At 53.7% G+C, this 17,533-nt stretch overlaps 1 protein-coding gene across 3 annotated transcripts; it reads right to left on the bottom strand.

The window, feature by feature from the left end:
- Positions 1-99: 99 nt before the first annotated feature.
- On the bottom strand, positions 100-16,278 carry IKBKE (inhibitor of nuclear factor kappa B kinase subunit epsilon). Of its 3 annotated transcripts, none has more exons than XM_085561368.1 (20): positions 16,013-16,278; positions 15,222-15,362; positions 14,959-15,088; positions 14,084-14,265; positions 13,448-13,608; positions 12,282-12,392; positions 11,901-12,080; positions 11,368-11,570; positions 10,747-10,811; positions 10,581-10,672; positions 9,445-9,546; positions 8,029-8,086; positions 7,841-7,953; positions 7,549-7,625; positions 7,249-7,288; positions 6,377-6,478; positions 3,564-3,660; positions 2,799-2,899; positions 1,383-1,481; positions 100-353 (listed from the first exon to the last, which is right to left on the bottom strand). In XM_085561368.1, exons 1-20 carry the CDS (start codon positions 16,097-16,099, stop codon positions 320-322), a joined length of 2,175 nt encoding a protein of 724 aa, XP_085417494.1. In that variant the 5' UTR covers positions 16,100-16,278; the 3' UTR covers positions 100-319. The 3 variants fall into 3 exon arrangements, with proteins under 3 accessions (XP_085417494.1, XP_077645186.1, XP_085417493.1); XM_077789060.2 differs by having other exon boundaries at positions 1,383-1,454; XM_085561367.1 differs by lacking the exon at positions 100-353 and adding an exon at positions 857-1,056.
- Positions 16,279-17,533: the final 1,255 nt, after the last annotated feature.

The following is a 17,533-nucleotide window of genomic DNA, read 5'->3' as shown; positions in this document are numbered from 1 at the left end:
TTAAAAGTGGGAATAATTCCTAAATAAATAAGAGGATGAAAGGTTAAAGCTCTTCTTCCTTATCACACAGTGATGCAGAGAAACCATGAAAACACCAAGTCCTTCAAGTATTTTTTTTTTTTTTTAAAGAAAACATAGAACCCCACTGGATTTTTTGGCCAAACTTCCAGAGGCTCAGGGCACTTCGGGGTGATGGGGGAGAAGGTGCAAAGTGCTGGAGCACAGAGGTAGGACACGGAGAGCTCCCAGGGCACGGAAATCCGACAGCTCCGTCGTAGGAAACGCTTTTGCTTCAGCAGCTGCACCTTCACCACGTCCCTCAAACGTTGGGAGTGGGAGCAGCCCCACCCAACCTGCAGGGACAAGAGGATTTAGGCCAGATGTGATCCTAAAAACAGGGCGGAATTCCCGATTCCTTGGGTTTTGTCATTTAAAACTCCTGGCCGTGCTGCTGGACATATTCCCATTGTCCATTTGCATTCAGAGCCTCGAGGAAAGGACGCAGAGGAGGAAAAGCACGGGGGTGATTCCCAGATTTTCTCAGTCTGAATAAATGGACAACCACATCAACACCTCTCCTGTCTGCTTTAATTTGGAGGCTGGAAAATTTGTCCTGTGAGAAGCAACTGAAGGAGCTGGAGGTGTTTACCCTGGAGAAAAGGAGGATCAGTGGGACCTTATTGCTCCCTACAGCTCCCTGGAAGGAGGCTCTGGTGAGGTGGGGGTTGGTCTCTTCTCCCAGGTAACAAGTGACAGGATATTTTTAGGAAAAAGAAAAAATTTAGGAAAAAATTTTGTTTTAAAAAAAAATTTTGGCTTTAAAATTTTTTTTTGGGAAAAAATTTTTCACCGAAAGAATAATAAAGTACTGGAATTGTCTTCCCAGGGAGGTGGTGGAATCTCCATCTCTGGATGTGTTTAAAAAAAAGACTGGACTTGGCACTTGGTGCTGTAGTCTTGTTGAGGTGTTAGGACATAGGTTGGACTTGATGATCTTAGAGGTCTCTTCCAACCTCATTATTCTGGGATTCTGGGATTAGAGGCCTCAAGTTGCACCTGGGGAGATTTAAATTGGATATTAGAGTGGGGAAAAAAAAATCATAGACTGGGTTTTGCAGAGATTTTCATAGAGAAAAATCTGTATCAAGTTCCCATGGCAGTGAACAGCCATCAGTGCTGGCCAGCACAGGGACAAGGCTGGAAAGAGGGGGAAGAAATGATGGAGAAATTCTTGGCTACAGCTCCAAGAAAGAGAAACTCTTGCTGCTGCCAGGCCACGATGGGGCAGGGAAAAAGCCCTGGAGGCTCCCAGGCTGCAGCACGTCCCCGGGGGCAGGAGCAGTGGTCCCTGCTGGAGCAGAGCTCGGGATGCTCTCACTCACCGCTCGATGATGCTGTTGTTGAACTGCAGATCGCAGGCCACCGACCTCATCTGCTCCAGCAGCTCCTGCATCCTGCAGGGACACAGGCAGCCCTGATTCCTGCATTTTAGGGGAAAATCCAGCCCTGATCCCTGCAGGGACACAGGCAGCCCTGATTCCTGCATTTTAGGGGAAAATCCAGCCCTGATCCCTGCAGGGACACAGGGAGCCCTGATTCCTGCATTTTAGGGGAAAATCCAGCCCTGATCCCTGCAGGGACACAGGCAGCCCTGATTCCTGCATTTTAGGGGAAAATCCAGCCCTAATTCCTGCATTTCATGGGAAAATCTAGCCTTAATTCCTGCAGGGACACAGGCAGCCCTAATCCCTGAATTTTAGGGGAAAATCCAGCCCTAATCCCTGCATTTTATGGGAAAATCCAGCCCTAATTCCTGCAGGGACACAGGCAGCCCTAATGCCTGCATTTTAGGGGAAAATCCAGCCCTAATTCCTACATTTTATGGGGGTAAATCCAGCCCTAATTCCTGCATTTTATGGGGGCAAATCCAGCCCTAATTCCCGCACCTTTAGGGGCAAATCAAGCCCTAATTCCTGCATCCTGTAGGGCAGATCCAGCCCTAATTCCTGCATCCTGCAGGGCAGATCCAGCCCTAATTCCTGCATTTTACAGGGCAGATCCAGCCCTAATTCCTGCATCCTGCAGGGCAGATCCAGCTCTAATTCCTGCATCCTGCAGGGCAGATCCAACCCTAATTCCTGCATCTTGCAGGGCAGATCCAGCCCTAATTCCTGCATTTTACAGGGCAGATTCAGCCCTAATTCCTGCACTGTCAGTCCCTGCTGCCCTGGGAGCAGCTCCTGTGCAGGGCTGGGATGCTCTGCAGGGCACGGAGCAGGGGTCACACCCAGCAGGGTCCCAGTTTCCAGCCCTGCAGACACAGAACCCACAGAACCTGAGGGAGTTCTGTCCCCAGCCCCCGTTCCCAAGTGTGGGGAGTGGGTTTGTGGAGAGTTCTCAGGGTCTGATGCACAGCATGCAAACTTTGAGGTAAAAATACTGATTTAGAAACGTTATGGGTATTGTTGAGAGAGAAATGGAGCTAGAAAAACGTTCCAACAGATGGCCTTGCAAATAGGACTAGATTGGAGAAATAGAGCTGTGAAAGATGCATTCTAGTGGGACTCACAAGGGGTAGTTTTGATGATTGGCTTTAAGGCACTTACAGCATGGTGTGACAAAAAGTTAATAAGCTAAGAAACTCTTACAGTGCTTTGTAATTAGGAAATAGTCAGCTTCTGGTTGTGATGGTGTGAACTGTGACATCTGTATTGTCTCAACCTTCAAATGAGACTGAAAGTGGAATAAAAATTATCTCTGACTCCAAAAAAAAGTGTTATCCAACAGCAAGGACTCACCGCAGAGCCATCTCCTGGCCAGCCTGGCTCAGGGGGACGGGGGAAGGAGGTGCAGGAGGAGCCAAATTCCATTTCTCCACCTGGAGAAGCCTGTCCAGAGCCTGTGGAGATGGGATAGAGATGGAGATGAGATGGAGATGAGATGGAGATAGATGGAGATGGAGATGAGATGGAGATGGAGATGAGATGGAGATAGATGGAGATGAGAGGGAGATGAGAGGGAGATGGATGGAGATGGAGATGGAGATAGATGGAGATGGACGGAGATGGAGATGGAGATGGATGGAATGGAGATGAGATGGAGATGGAGATAGATGGAGATGGATGGAGATGGATGTAGATAGATGGAGATGGAGATGGATGGAGATGGAGTGTCCTGGCAGTGCCCAACCAGCCCGTGGGGCTGACCTGGGCCCAAACGCTCAGAGGCACCCACAGAGTGACACAGCACTGCTCCGGGACAAACGATTAATGAAAATAACCCAGGAGCAGCTCACTACCAGGGGCTGTGGCCCAGCCCAGCAGCTTTGCTGTGGCAGCTGGAGCCAAAGCAGCATTTCCTCCTGTTACAATTCTCATTTATTGGGCGCAGACCCCCCGTGCCAGCAGCGCCTTTGCCAAAGGTTTGCCCACTCCCTGCTGACACAAAGCACCACCTCCAGCTTGGATCACCCACCAAAAGCTACAGCAAGGGGTTGAAAAGGCCCAGATGAGCCCAGGGGCTCCGGGAGGAGGGCAGGGAGCAGGAGGAGCTGTGACACCTACGCCCTGCAGGCAGTCCTGGCACTCCATCATCTCCACGCTGCAGGCACTGATGTGGTTGCTGAGCCTCTTCAGCTGCTTCCTGATCTCACAAACTTTCCTGGAAAGAGAAAATTATGTCAAAGCTCCCAGACAACACGTGGCAGCGTTAATTTTATTTTTTTTTAACGTGTGTGTGTGTTTTAATTGCACGCTGCTTTTTGCAGACCTGGCTGGGTTCAGAATCTTGAAGGGGAGCAAATGAGTCAGGGCATGTTGGAATTGCAGCTGCAGCAGCCACCATCGGCCAGGTTATCCAAACAGCACTAAGAGCTAATTAATCAGGGAAAGTTGATTGCAAATGAGGCACCTCAGGCCTATCACTTCACGAAGCACAGGCTGGGCCTCTTGTTCCTACCCAAAAAAAGGCTGCTCACACCCAGCAGGCACATTTTAACACCCAGTTGTGTTAAAAAAAATAAAAATATTTGGTTTGGGTTTAAAAAAAAATGAAGGAAAGAATATTTCAGGTGAATGATCCACCTCAAGCCCCCAGAAAAACAACCACAAACAAACCCTGGCAGGAAACAAAACAGGACAATTAAAATTGAAGTAACAAGAAATTAAAAATATCCAGCTGTGACTCATGGGGACAGGAAAACAGGTACAAAAATACCCCAGGAAAACATGGAGAAGGATTTTTCCTCCCTGTGAGCAGAGGAAAAACCCTGCTTTAGTGTCCTGCACTGCATGGATTTTGAGGGGCTTCACATCCAGGGAGGAATCCCAATCCAAAACAGAATTCAAACAGAAACGTGGGCGAGTCCAGGGCTTCCCTCTGGCTGCCCTGGGACCCTGGAGGGGTCAGGAACCCCCTGGACAGAGCCCCCAGAGACACTGGCTGTGATCTCTGGCCATGGAAAAGAGTTTGCAATCTTACAGGATCAATTACCAGCTCTGGGTGTTTGATATAAGTCATAATTAAGTGTGGCACGGGTGCAAAAGTAAAATTTTAGGATTCTAGATCAGGGTCCAAAGGGGACAAGCTGGAGGAAATTGGGTGTGCCTTGTCCTTTTTCTCCTTCTCCATGCCCTCCATGTCTCACTGTGGTGTTGGCATTTTTCTGTTGGTTCAGGCTGGGGACACACTGTCCAACGTAGGTGACAGATATTGGCACGTTATTGTAAATCCAGCCCAGGGAGTTTCTGGTATTTAATGTTTGTCACATCCCACTGAGGGCAGAGCCCCACACGCTGCCCTGCAGGACAGAGCTGGGCAGGGCAGCAGAACATGTGAGAGATCAACAGAATAAACAACCTGGAAACCAGCACAGACCAATTCTGGCTTCTGCTTTGGCAGGGGGCTGACAGACAGAGACTTTTACAATCTCAGAATCATCAATACCTCAGATTCTGACAAATCTGAGAAATTTAATTGCCTGTGGTGTGATGAGGAGACTGGGACACAGCTCCTGTCCCAGAGTGAAACCTGCCTTTAGTGAGGGTTGGCAGCACAGAAAGCCCTGCTGGGACAAGCTGGGACTGGGAATGGGAAAAGGATGAGGAAAGATTGGGAAAAAAATTGGGGAAAAAAACTGGGGAAAAAAAACTGGGGAAAAAAATGGAGAAAAAGAACTGGGAAAAAGAACTGGGGGAAAAAAACTGGGAAAAAGAACTGGGAAAAAAAAATGGGAAAAAACTGGGGAAAAAAAACTGGGGAAAAAGAACTGGGGAAAAAGAACTGGGGGAAAAAAACTGTGGAAAAAACCTGGGAAAAAGAACTGGGAAAAAGAACTGGGGAAAAAGAACTGGGAAAAAAACAGGGAAAAAAACTGGGATAGTGCAGGGAAAAGGCCAGGAGGAGGCTGGGAGAGCACAGGGACAGGGCAGCCCCTGCCCGCAGCTCCTGGAGAAATTCTGAACATCCAAATCCAACTCCCAGCCTAAAAATCCCTCTGCTTGTAAATCTGCTCCCCCAGAAATGGGATGGGGTCAAAAACGGGTTTAATTGTAAAGTATTCCAGAAACTCCTCCTCCCTCCACCCACCCCGGCAGCCCAGGGGAGGCTGCTCCTCTCCAGAGCAACCTTGCCATGAAAATCCAATTTTTCCAACATCCTCTCCTCACCTGCCGCCCCCTCCCTGCTGCCCCAGGCTGGGGATTGCTCTCAATTACCGCGGGGTAATTTGCTTTTTGCATTATTCCCCAAGCACCGTTTAGCAGAAAATCATTCCCAGGGAGTGGATCTCTCTGTCTCAATAGCGATTCTGTCCTGCTGAAATAACCTCTCCCCCCCACGCCAGAGCAGCTTGAACTCCAGCTGCAAGTTTAGGGTTAGGCTTTTTAAAATAGAAAAACTTAAAGATAAACTTTTAAAAATAGAATATTTGTATAATTTAATAAAATATTATATTTTATATGAAAATGTGTATAAATGTTAATATTAAAATACTACATATTAAATGATACGTTATTATAATTATAAATTGTTTAAATATTTAATATTAAAATTATATTATATTATATTATATTATATTATATTATATTATGTTATGTTATGTTATGTTATATTATATTATATTATATTATATTATTTAACATTAAAATTCTATTGTATTAAAATATAATATTTTTAAATATGAGCTTTTTAAAATATAAACTTCAAATAGCAGGGCAGAACTACGGGACAGGAGCCAGCCCACACAGTGGGACTTCACAGAGCTTTTTGAGGGTTTTTCACCCCTGTGCAGTCCCTCAGCATTTCCCAAAATCCCCATTTCCAAGCAGATCCTTGGCGGGTTCCTACAAAATCCCAAATCCCTGGGTGGGGCTGGTACCTCATCCTGCTGCTGTGCAGGGCCAGGGCCTCCTGGTACTGCTGCACACATTCGTTCTGGAAAATGGACAGAACCCTCCTGGCCAGGCTCCCCAAATTCAGCCTAAACCCAGGAATAAAAGAGAGAAAAAACACCATTATTTCCTCCAAGATGTAAAAAGGAACATCAGAGGAGGCCGAAAGCTCCTACAGCGTGGAGAAAGAGGGGCTGGGTGCTGAGAAAGGAGTGACAGGGGAGACCAAGCCTGGCTGTGATGGAGAGGGAGGTTTTGGGGGATTCAGGGCCCTGCTGAGGAGTCTCTGCCTCGGAATTTGAGGTAAATGCTCGAGGTTAGACTGAGCATGAAGTGGGACAAAGGAGTTTGTGGGGTTCCACCTCCCTGCTGCACGCCGAGGTGAGAATTGTATTTCTTCCTTGCCTAAATTCCCCTGGTTTTGGTAAAAAACCCAAAGGAGGATTCTTAAAGGTACAAAATCCATCAGGCGCTTCGCTGCCACGGGAAGTGAAGCAGACAGGGAAGCAGGGACACTTCCAAAATCAGCATCTCCGTGGGAAAAAAAGGCTTCAGGGCAAGTCCTGGTGAGCAGCAGCCTGCCACGGGGCTGTCCCCTCCTCCGGCACAGGGATGTCCCCAGAGCAGCTCCCTGTCCCCTCCTTGTACAGCTGCTCCCACAGCTTCACCTCCAGGGCTTCAGGGCTTGAAACCTTCCCTGGAAGAGCTCCCGAAGGAAGAGCCAGCACAGGAACCACCTCCAGCTGCCTCCCACAGCTCCAGGGACAATTTTGACCCTGTGGGACCCAGCCAGAGCCACCCAGCACTGGAGAGCCCCACAAGGGGCAGCTCCTGGGGAGGGGACAGGGCTGGGACTCACTTATCCAGCTTGTGGATTTGTTCCTCGTTGTAGCTCAGCCCTGGGGAGGAAAAACACGGTCACCACACATTTCCTGCTGGCAGCCCCAGGAATGGGCAATGCCACGAGGCACAGGGGTGGCTCAAGGGGATTTTCCTGGCTCAGGACACAGAAACAGAAGCTCTGCAAGGTCCTCTCAGCCCAAACCGTTCTGTGGTTTGAGGGTTCCATCAGGCAGCTGCTGGTGCCCCAAAACCATCCATTTCCCCACGGGGACAGTGCAGGGACATCCCTGCCCCGTGCCCCCAGCCCAGCACTCACTCAGACACGTCCTGGCCTTCTTGAACTGCCTGTAGATCACCTGCATCTTCTCCAGGCAGCATTCCATCTGCTGGATGCTGCAATGGACAGGGAAGGGGGCGTGAGGCCCCTCGGGAGGGAGGGAGGGCTGAGGCTGGGGTGGAATCATCATTTTGGAGTGAAGTTATCACTCAGGGCTGGAATGTGACCCTGCTGCAGGGACATCACCCCGTGGGTGGCTGTGCCTGGCAGGGGACCTGCTCCATCCCCTGCCTGGGGACAGCCAAGGGGCACCAGGGGTTGCACCACACACCTTTTGTCTTCGTGCATTTGCTGCCTGTCCTTCAGCAGCTCGGCCAAAATCCCATCCAGGGCCCCCTGGAAGTCGAAGATGCCGTGGGAGCACTGGGAGAGCTCCTCATCCACCTGCAGAGGAGGGGACAGGCTGGGACCAGCTGCTCTGCGAGCCCTGGGGGCTCCTGGGCTGGGGATGCTCCTCACCCTCTGCAGCCTCATCTTCACCACATCCAGCCCTGCTGGGCCCCTGCCGGCCTCGTACCTGAGGGAAGGCAGAGAATGAATATTCCTGGAGGAGGATTTGAGGGAAGGCAGAAAATGAATATTCCTGGAGGAGGATTTGAGGGAAGGCAGAGAATGAATATTCCTGAAGGAGGAAACAATCCAGCTGTCACTGGGGCTCAGGAATCCACCTCGTGCTGGGGTCCTGGGGGGCTGCAGCCCAGATTTCAGAGTGCCAGATCTGAGCCAGGAGATGCAAAGTGCTGATCTGCTAAAACCTCGCCCCGTTGCGTCCGATTTGTCCCAAAATTGTGGGTTTTACACCCGCCGGCTCCAGGCCAGCCGGGATCTGTCTGTGTGCCCGCAGCTGGCACCGGAGCTCTGGGTGAGCGTGGCACAGGGGCCAAGTCAGCAGAAATCTTCCTGATGCAGAGCTGGAAGGGATGGGAGAGCCAGAGCAGGCAGCTGCAGCACGGCTGCTCCTGGCACTCCAGCCCCGAGGCTGCACTCAATGGCAAGCCATGTGTCCCTGGTTTTTTTTGTTTTTTTTGTTTTTTTTTTTTTTTTAAATTTTTTTTTTTTTCAGATGAAATGGAAATTAAGAGACTTTGCTAAACGGCACAGAATGAAAGAACAGCAACCCAGCGGCAAAGAATTTTCCACTACAACAGCAACAAGAAAAAAAGCAGCAGAAAAGCAAAATTTCTGTGGGTTGCTGGAGATAAAATGGGTTCAGCTTGGCCCAGGGCAGCTGGGTGGGAAGGAGGGTGTGGGGAAGGGGAAAGTTGAGGGCAGCCCAGGGTTTCTCCATAAACAAATAAAAATAAAAATAAAAATATATAGAAATAAGAAATAGAAATAGAAATAGAAATAGAAATAGAAATAGAAATAGAAATAGAAATAGAAATAGAAATAGAAATAGAAATAGAAAGTGGGGATTCCTGGAAGGAAATGGGACCTCTCCCCATGGCTGGTGGGATGTTGGATCTCTGGGAATGCAGCCCAGCTCTCCAGGGCTGGGGTTGGTGATAGGGGCCAGACCCCCATGGGGTCCTGGAGCTGGTACCATCCTGCTCTTTATTTTATCCCAATTGTCTCCATTTTCCTTTCCCTGGAGCTGGCAGCAGCCCTGGCTCCCCCCTGCTCGAGGGCCGCAGCAGTCAGAAAACCCCAGAGCAGGAGCCAGTCAGGACTAACTCTGGCCTCCTGTGAAATCATCAAAAACTGAAGCAAAGAGGGAGAAACAGCCAGAGTGGCTCATTCCCCAGGCAGCAAAAAAGCCTCCTACCTCCAAAAAATCAGCTTATTCCTGCTTTTTCCTTATTCCTGACTATCCAGGCACCTTTGAGAGCCCCATGCCTCAGCAGGCAGAGGCCAGAGGCTGCAAAGCTCACTTACAGCACGTGTGTCTTCCCCTGGGTGAGCTGCAGGCAGGCGAGCACGGAGTGAGCCCCTCTCCTCTGCTCCAAAATCCTGCAGCACTCCGTCCTCAGGTTCCCTCTGCCACGAGAGAAAACACCCTGGAATGACAGATCCATCCGGGCAAGGGCATGGGCATGGGGCTGGTGGCTTCTCTCAGGCTGCTCGGGGACAGTGGGGGCTGGATGAGCCTAAAGTCGGGTGTGGCTGCTGGTTGGAGGGGCTCTCACCCTCTGTGCACTGTCCTGCCCCAGCAGGAGCAGGCAGGGCAGTGACATTCATCAGGGATTCATGGAATGGTTTGGGTGGGAAGGGACCCAACAGGAGCAGGCAGGGCAGTGACATTCATCAGGGATTCATGAAATGGTTTGGGTGGGAAGGGACCCGACAGGAGCAGGCAGGGCAGTGACATTCATCAGGGAATCATGGAATGGTTTGGGTGGGAAGGGACCCAGCAGGAGCAGGCAGGGCAGTGACATTCATCAGGGATTCATGGAATGGTTTGGGTGGGAAGGGACCCTAAAGGTCATCTCATCCCAACCTCTGTCCCGGGCAGGAACAGCTCAACAGATGCACGCAGTGATGGCAACAACAATAACGACAACAACAACAACAACAACACAACAACATACCAACAGCAACACACCAACAGCACAACAACAACACACCATCAACAACACACCAACACCAACACGCCACCAACAACACATCACCAACAACACACCACCAACAACACACCACCAACACACCACCACCACCAACATGCCACCAACATACCAACAACACACCACCAACACCACCAACACCAACACCACCACCACCAATAATACTTCTGTTCTTTTCCTCAGCCTCTCCTAAACTGAAAAAAGCGACCCAAAAGGAACAAAAAGAGGACAGGAGCATCCTCACAACACTGAGGAGTGTTTCCTCCCGGTGCAGCCCCATGGGGGCACAGTGCCCCTCGTGCCCTGCTCCCTCCAAGTCCCCCAGGACTCTACCCCACCGTCCCCCTGGTCTGCAGTAGCTGGGAGAGGCTGGGACGCCCTAACTGGACCCAGCCCAGCGCCGTGGGCAGGCTGTGTCCCCTGCCTGCCCGCAGGGGCTCTGTCACTCACATCACCCAGTGGAGGCCCCTGGCCAGCAGCTCCCGGCCCCGGCGCAGAGCCCGGCCCAGGCGCAGCGTCTGGTGAGCGGCACCCACGGCACTCTGCAAGGCAAAGGGCACTGCCAGGGCCTGTGCCGGGCACAGGGCACTGCCAGCACACTGCCACACACACCCACCTTGGCTGCACTGCAGTCGGCCACCACGTCCATCCTGGGCACGAACTTTGGGAATTCCAGCGCCGCTGCAAAGACAGGCAGGGTCGGGGGGTTTGGTCCCCAGCTGGTGGTGTGGGCAGCCCCCACCCACCAAATAAACCCTGAGGCCGCTCAGGATTTCAGCCTCAGTGCAGCCCTCCAAGATATTTTGGGAGCATGGATGAAGGCAGGAATTCCCTGCAAAGGCCAGAGTGGTGCGTGGTCATGGAGTGGCAGCACATGGCAGGGGAAAACTGACCCTGAAATCCCCTAATCCTGCTCCAGGGACCAGAAACAGGACTGGGAGGTGGCACTGGGAACTGGAATCAGGGTTGGGAATTGGCACTGGGAACCTGCTGCTGGTACTGGGGTCACTGCTGGGAATGGGGACTGGCACAACCTGGCAGTGGGAAAAGCAACCAGTCTGGAGAACTGGGAACCCCAGCGGGAACTGGGATCCAGGTCAAACGCTGCCCAAGCCCCAGGAGCTGGGATCACACAGTAAATGGGCCCATCAGCCAGCTGGGAAATGGGAAATCTCTCAGGATAATAACTGGAACAAATCCCTCTTCCAGCAGCCACTCTCCAACCAGCCACACTCACGGTCTCGGTACCGGACCCCCACCACGTCCTCGGGCTGCTCCGAGGTGCTCAGCAAAGTCAGGGGGCTGCTCTCTGTGGTTTTGCAGAAATTGTGAGCTTGTAGATTGGGATCCAGCTCATACAGGTGTCCTTCAAAAAAATATTCTTGGTGGTGAGGGACTATATTTGTCTGTTTGTAGACGGCATCTAAAAACTTGGTGGTACTGAAATGGAGAAAGAAGGGAAAGGATGGGGATAAGCAATGAGGTGAGCACACAGATACCCATCCCTTTAGCAGCCTGCTGCCCTCAAAATACCAAGATGTTGATATTTTCTCTTAGCAAAGTATCAGACAAGGTGAGCAGAGCACGCTGGACCTCTCTGTGTGCTCACAGCTCTGTTAGTGCTCTCCCAGCAAAAGCTGATTTGAGCCTGCTGTGTTTTAACCTGGCTTGGGAGCAGTGCAAAAGGAATGGTGCTGCCCCCAGGTTCCCCTATTGAAGTGAGGTGAAATCACAGCTCCACTCCCAAATTTACCTCCAAGCCAGCCTTACGTGTTGTAGGAGTGGATGTAGATGCGATGGGAGGACGCCTGCTGCAAGGAGAACACGTCCACCACGATCCTGTGCAAAATGTCGTTGGTTCCTGCAAAAAACTGGTCAAATCCCCAGCATTTCTCCTGGTCCACCTCCAGGATATTCGCCAGGATGGGGATCAGCTGGTCCTTCAGCCCCCTGCAAAGGGAGAAGAGAGGTTGGCATGGGCTGGTGTAACCCCGAGTCACAAACACTGCCCTGCACTCCCTTCTCCTGTCTGGAAAGCAGAGATCTGGTCTGAAAGCTGTGACAGCTGGAGATGAAAGGTTGCTCTGCCTTGTTAACCCCCCCTGGGCTGTCTGAGGGCACGGGAGCTGCAGCCCCAGCAGGGTCACTCACGTGGAGAGGCGGCAGGTGATGGGCAGCTCGTAGCTCCACTCGATGGTCCCGTTCTCCTGCCTCTGGATCCCTGCGATGGCCCCAGGAGGCTTCTCCGTGGTGATTCTGTACCTGTGGGGAGGGAATTGTTGCTGCTGACTCCAGCCAAGCGGGCTCTGTTTGGGCACTGAGTCCCTCGGGTGGAGGGAAAGGGCAGAGCCTGGAAGTGCTGGGAAAGACATGATTCACTGAGGGAAAAAAAGTGCCCAGAGGGAAAATACTGCAAGGAGCAGTCCAAACCTTCCAAGTGAGCACTAACCCTGCCTCCCCTTCTGTGGGAATGCAGAGCTTCCCTCTGGCTGCCCTGGGACCTTGGCAGGGGTCAGGAACCCCCTGGACAGAGCCCCCTGAGACACTGGCTGTGATCTCTGCCCATGGAAAAGAGTTTTCAATCTCACAGGATCAATTACCAGCTATGAGTGTTTGATATAAGGAATAATTAAGTGTGGCACGAGTGCAAAAGTAAAATTTTAGGATTCTAGATGAGGGGTCCAAAGGGCACAAGACGGAGGAAATTGGGTGTGCCTTGTCCTTTTTCTCCTTCTTCATGCCCTCCATGTCTCACTGTGGTGTTGGCATTTTTCTGTTGGTTCGGGCTGGGGACACACTGTCCAACGTAGGTGACAGATATTGGCACGTTCTTGTAAATGCAGCCCAGGGAGTTTCTGGTATTTAATGTTTGTCACATCCCACTGAGGGCAGAGCCCCACACGCTGCCCTGCAGGACAGAGCTGGGCAGGGCAGCAGAACATGTGAGAGATAAACAGAATAAACAACCTGGAAACCAGCACAGACCAATTATGGCTTCTGCTTTGGCAGTGGGGCTGACAGACAGAGACTTTAACAATCTCAGAATCATCAACACCTCAGATTCTGACACCCTTCCAGCTGTTTAGCCTGGAGGTCATGGGAATGCATTTTACAGAATCCTGGGATTATCTGGCTTGGAAGGGACCTGGTTCCAACCCCCTGCTATGGGCAGGGATGCCACCTACTCTCAGTGCCCCATCCAAGCATCCCATTTGGAGGGAAAACATGGCAAATATGACATGGATTCTTCCCCACGCTGCACACACACCACCCCCAGCACAGCCCCACTCCCAGCCACAGCTGGGCACGGCACCTACATGATCTCCTTGTTCCTGCGGGGTCCCCCGAAGGGCACGAAGGGCAGGCTGCCCGTGGCAGCGTGGTAGAAGGTGACACCAATGCTCCAGAGGTCCACGGTGACACCAAAGGCCTTCTGCTGCGGCTTGCGCAGCACGGCGCGCTCGTACACGTCGGGGTGCTGGGGGGAAGCGCAGAGAAATAGGTCCTACCCAAAAAATATCACCTGGAACAGCTCTGGGTCATCCCCAAAAAACATCAGCTGCAACACAGCTCTGGGTCCTCCCAAAAACCTGTAACACAGCTCAGGGTCCTACCCAAAATCCTGTAACAGAGCTCTGGGTCCTGCCCAAAAACCATCACCTGGAACAAAGCTCTGGGTCCTACCCAAAAAACCATCACCTCTAACAGAGCTCTAACCCAAAATCTTGTAACAGAGCTCTGGGTCCAACCCAATAACCATAAACTGCAACATCTCTGGGTCCTCCCAAAAACCATCACCTGCAACCCTGCCACAAAGCACTGAGCCCCTCCCCTTCCAAAAACACGGGTCAGGCTCTCCAAGTCCCTGCTGCTCCCAAGCCACTCAGCTGCAGGATGGAGGGACAGGGACCAGCCTCCCCCAGGACCACCAGCCTGGGATATGCCCTACTCACGAGATACTCCTCTGTCCCATAGACAGACACAAACTTTTCATCGTCCTCCAGCTCCCGGGCGGCTCCGAAATCCGTCAGTTTGTAGATGCTCTGCCCGTCCTCTCCCACCAGCCTCATGATGTTGCCGGGTTTGATGTCTCTGTGCACGACGCCGTTCTCACGGAGGTGGTTCATCCCTGCCACTGGCACACGGGGGAAGCAGCATTTGTGTGGGGGGCTCCAGGGGGCTCAGTTGGAGTTTAGGCATGAGAAAAGGGCTGGAGAGGGGGTAAATCCCACGGTGGTTTGATTTAGATGGGGATCTGTTACATCGCGCTTGGACACACCTTTCCCCATTCCCTGGGACCCCTGTGACTCTGATCAGATAACCCCGGACCCTCCTTCCTGCCCTGACAGGGTTGGTGGAGAGCCAAGGAGCCCTCCCTGCCCAAAGCCTGGATAAACCCCTGACATTTCCTGTTTGTTCTCTTTTTGCCCCGCTCTTTCCCTTGGACATCACAGAATAAAGAGAGCTGAACAACTACATCGGGGTAAGAGCCTCTTTTGGCAATCTTTGCCATCTCCTGATATTCCTCCCCTCAAAGCCTCAGATCTCTGGGCTAGCTTGATAATTTAGGGGCTGAGAGGGGAGAACCATCAGGGATCAGTGTGACTGGGGGGATGGAGAGATGAGGACATGGGCACAGCCCTTTGCCACAGCAGCTTCCCAGAGCAAGGAGAAACCCTCAAGACAGCTCAACCCCACCCTGTTCAGGGCTGCAGCTCCTGACCCCTCACTCCATTGCAGGGCTGGTACCTGCAGGGTCCCCAGCACTGCAGGGTCCCCAGCTGGAGGGTCTCGGTCCCTGCTGGTGGCCCCTGACCCCCACACTCACCCACACACTGCAGCACGATGAGGAACTCGGACTCTGCCAGGCCAAAGGCATTGGCTGGGTCTTCCAGCACGTTCAGCAGGCTGCCACTGGAGCAATATTCCATCACCAGCACCTTCTGCTTGCTGCTGCCCTGCGGGGGGAGAGGCCAGGAGGGCTCAGCCAGCCCCATGTCCCAGCACTGGCCTGTCCCCCCAGCCAGGCAGGACCAGGTCCCCTCCCGTGGCTGGGGAGCCCCAGGGTGTCCCAGAGGGGTTCCCACTCACTGTCTCCTCCACGGCAAATAATTTGACAATGTTTTTGTGGTTCAGCTTCCGCAGCATCTCGAACTCTCTCATCTGCACCTCCTGGGGCCGCAGGTAGCTGGCATTGTTAAACACCTTCACTGCAACCAGCTCCCCCGATTTCTGGGAGAAGAACAAAAAGAGGCAATGAAAACACGATGCCGTGGATGTGCAAAGCAGCTCCAGGAGCTCCGTCCCGGCTCCCACGCCCCGCTCGGGATGTAAATGCTGCCTCTGCAGCAGGTCCGCTCCGCTGCACAAACAAACCGCTGCTATTCACCTCCCTGCTCTTCCTGTCCCTGCGCCCACGTGCTGCGTGTCGCTGCGTTTGTTTATGCGGCCCCACGGAAAATTCCCGTGTGGAGCCGGGGCCGGCAGCTCCCCGAGCGATGCGGATGTTCACAGCCCAATCTCGCAGCCTTTTGCTCAATACACTTCAAAGGCTGCTGAGGAGGAGAGCCCGCTCCAAGCCCGACAAGTGTTTGCATGAAGTATGCAAATGGCCAAGGATGGGGTTTTCAAAACCTCTGGGCATTCCCCGGAAAACAGCAGCTTCTTCCCCCTGGAGCCGCCTGTGAGCGCCCCAAAATCCGCCCTCGACCCGCCGGGCAGGGGAAGGAGCCCCGTGGAAAATGAAAATAAAACGCAAAGCAGCGCCTGAGCTGCTCCGCAAGCAAGGATCTCCGGCAGGGCGAGCGGAGCGGAGCTCGGGCATCCCCCGGCGCGGCAGGGACGGGGCCAGCGGGGCTCGGGAGGTTTGGGGTCCCGCTCACCTTGTTGCGGGCTTTGTAGACCGAGGCCGTGGCCCCCTGGCCCAGGAGGTCCTCGGTGCTCCACAGGTAGTTGGGGGTGCTCTGCATGTCCGGCGGGAAGCGGGGGGCTCACCCCGGGGAGTCTGACCCCCCGAGCCCGAGCCTTTCCCCCGCGGGAGCCGCCGCTGCCCCGGGCAGCCCCGGGGCCGAGGCTGGGCTCGGAGCGAGCCCCGGCGCTGCCGGCAGCCGCCGGCCGGGACGTGCCGGGGCCGGGAGCGGAGCGGGGCGAGCGGCGCCTCCCCGGCCGGGAACCGAAACCCGCGGATTGCAAAACCCGCCCGGCGAGCACGGCCCCGCTGCAGGAGGAAACGCCTCAGCTTCCTGCTCGAGAAAAGACTTCCCAGCCGGGCTGAGTCCCCGGCACACCGGAATGGATCCCCGGCACGCCGGGCTGGTATCCCCCAACACACCGGGCTGAATCCCCGGCACACCGGGCTGTATCCCCAACACACCGGGCTGTATCCCCGGCACACCGGGCTGTATCCCCCGACACACCGGGCTGTATCCCCAACACACCGGGCTGTATCCCCGGCACACCGGGCTGTATCCCCCAACACACCGGAATGGATCCCCGGCACACCGGGCTATATCCCCCAACACACCGGAATGGGTCCCCGGCACACCGGGCTGTATCCCCAACACACCAGGCTGTATCCCCGGCACACCGGGCTGTATCCCCGGCACACCGGGCTGTATCCCCCAACACACCGGGCTGTATCCCCGGCACACCGGAATGGGTCCCCGGCACACCGGGCTGTATCCCCCGACACACCGGGCTGTATCCCCGGCACACCGGGCTGGTATCCCCCAACACACCGGGCTGTATCCCCAGCACACCGGAATGGATCCCCGGCACACCGGGCTGTATCCCCGGCACACCGGGCTGTATCCCCGGCACAACGGGCTGTATCCCCAACACACCGGGCTGTATCCCCCGACTCACTGTGGGGGATGTGGGATGCAGGATCCAGGTGACACACAGGGTGCAGAGCTGGATGTGGGGTGAAAAGTGGAATGTAGGACAGGGTGGGATGTAGGATGCTGGATCCAGGTGACACACAGGGTGCAGAGCTGGATGTGGGGTGAAAAGTGGGATGCAGGATGCAGAGGAGGGTGCAGGGTGAAGAGCAGGACAGAATTGGATGTGGGATGCAGGATACAGGGTGCAGAGCAGGATGTGGGATGCCGGACAGGGTGGGATGCAGGATGCAGGGTGGAATATGTAATGTGGGACAGGGTGGGATGCAGGATGTGGGGTTCAGGGTGGGATGCAGGGCAGGATGTGGGGTTCAGGGTGGGATGCAGGGCAGGATGTGGGGTTCAGGCCACTCTGCTGCCTCCACAGGGCAAAGGGGGCTCTCCTGTCCCTGCTCACTCTGGCTTCACCGTGACCAGCTCAGCATCAGGGTCCCACTGTCAGGAATCATTCCAGGCTGGCGTGGGTGTATCTAAGGGCTCCAAAGGTCTGAGAGTTCATCAGCC

The sequence above is a fragment of the Lonchura striata genome, chromosome 26, assembly GCF_050655825.1.
Source record: "Lonchura striata isolate lonStrDom1 chromosome 26, ASM5065582v1, whole genome shotgun sequence".
Lineage (NCBI taxonomy): Eukaryota > Metazoa > Chordata > Aves > Passeriformes > Estrildidae > Lonchura > Lonchura striata.
The sequence above is the reverse complement of the archived record's forward strand: the minus strand, read 5'-3'. Positions and strand labels throughout refer to the sequence as shown.

Coding starts and splice junctions, on each gene's coding strand:
- IKBKE (XM_085561367.1), bottom strand. CDS start 16,099: ATGCAGAGCACCCCCAACTACCTGTGGAGCACCGAGGACCTCCTGGGC. Junction 15,363..16,012: donor TCTACAAAGCCCGCAACAAG/GTGAGCGGGACC, acceptor TTCTTCTCCCAG/AAATCGGGGGAGCTGGTTGC. Junction 11,571..11,900: donor TACATCCACTCCTACAACAC/GTAAGGCTGGCT, acceptor TCTCCATTTCAG/TACCACCAAGTTTTTAGATG.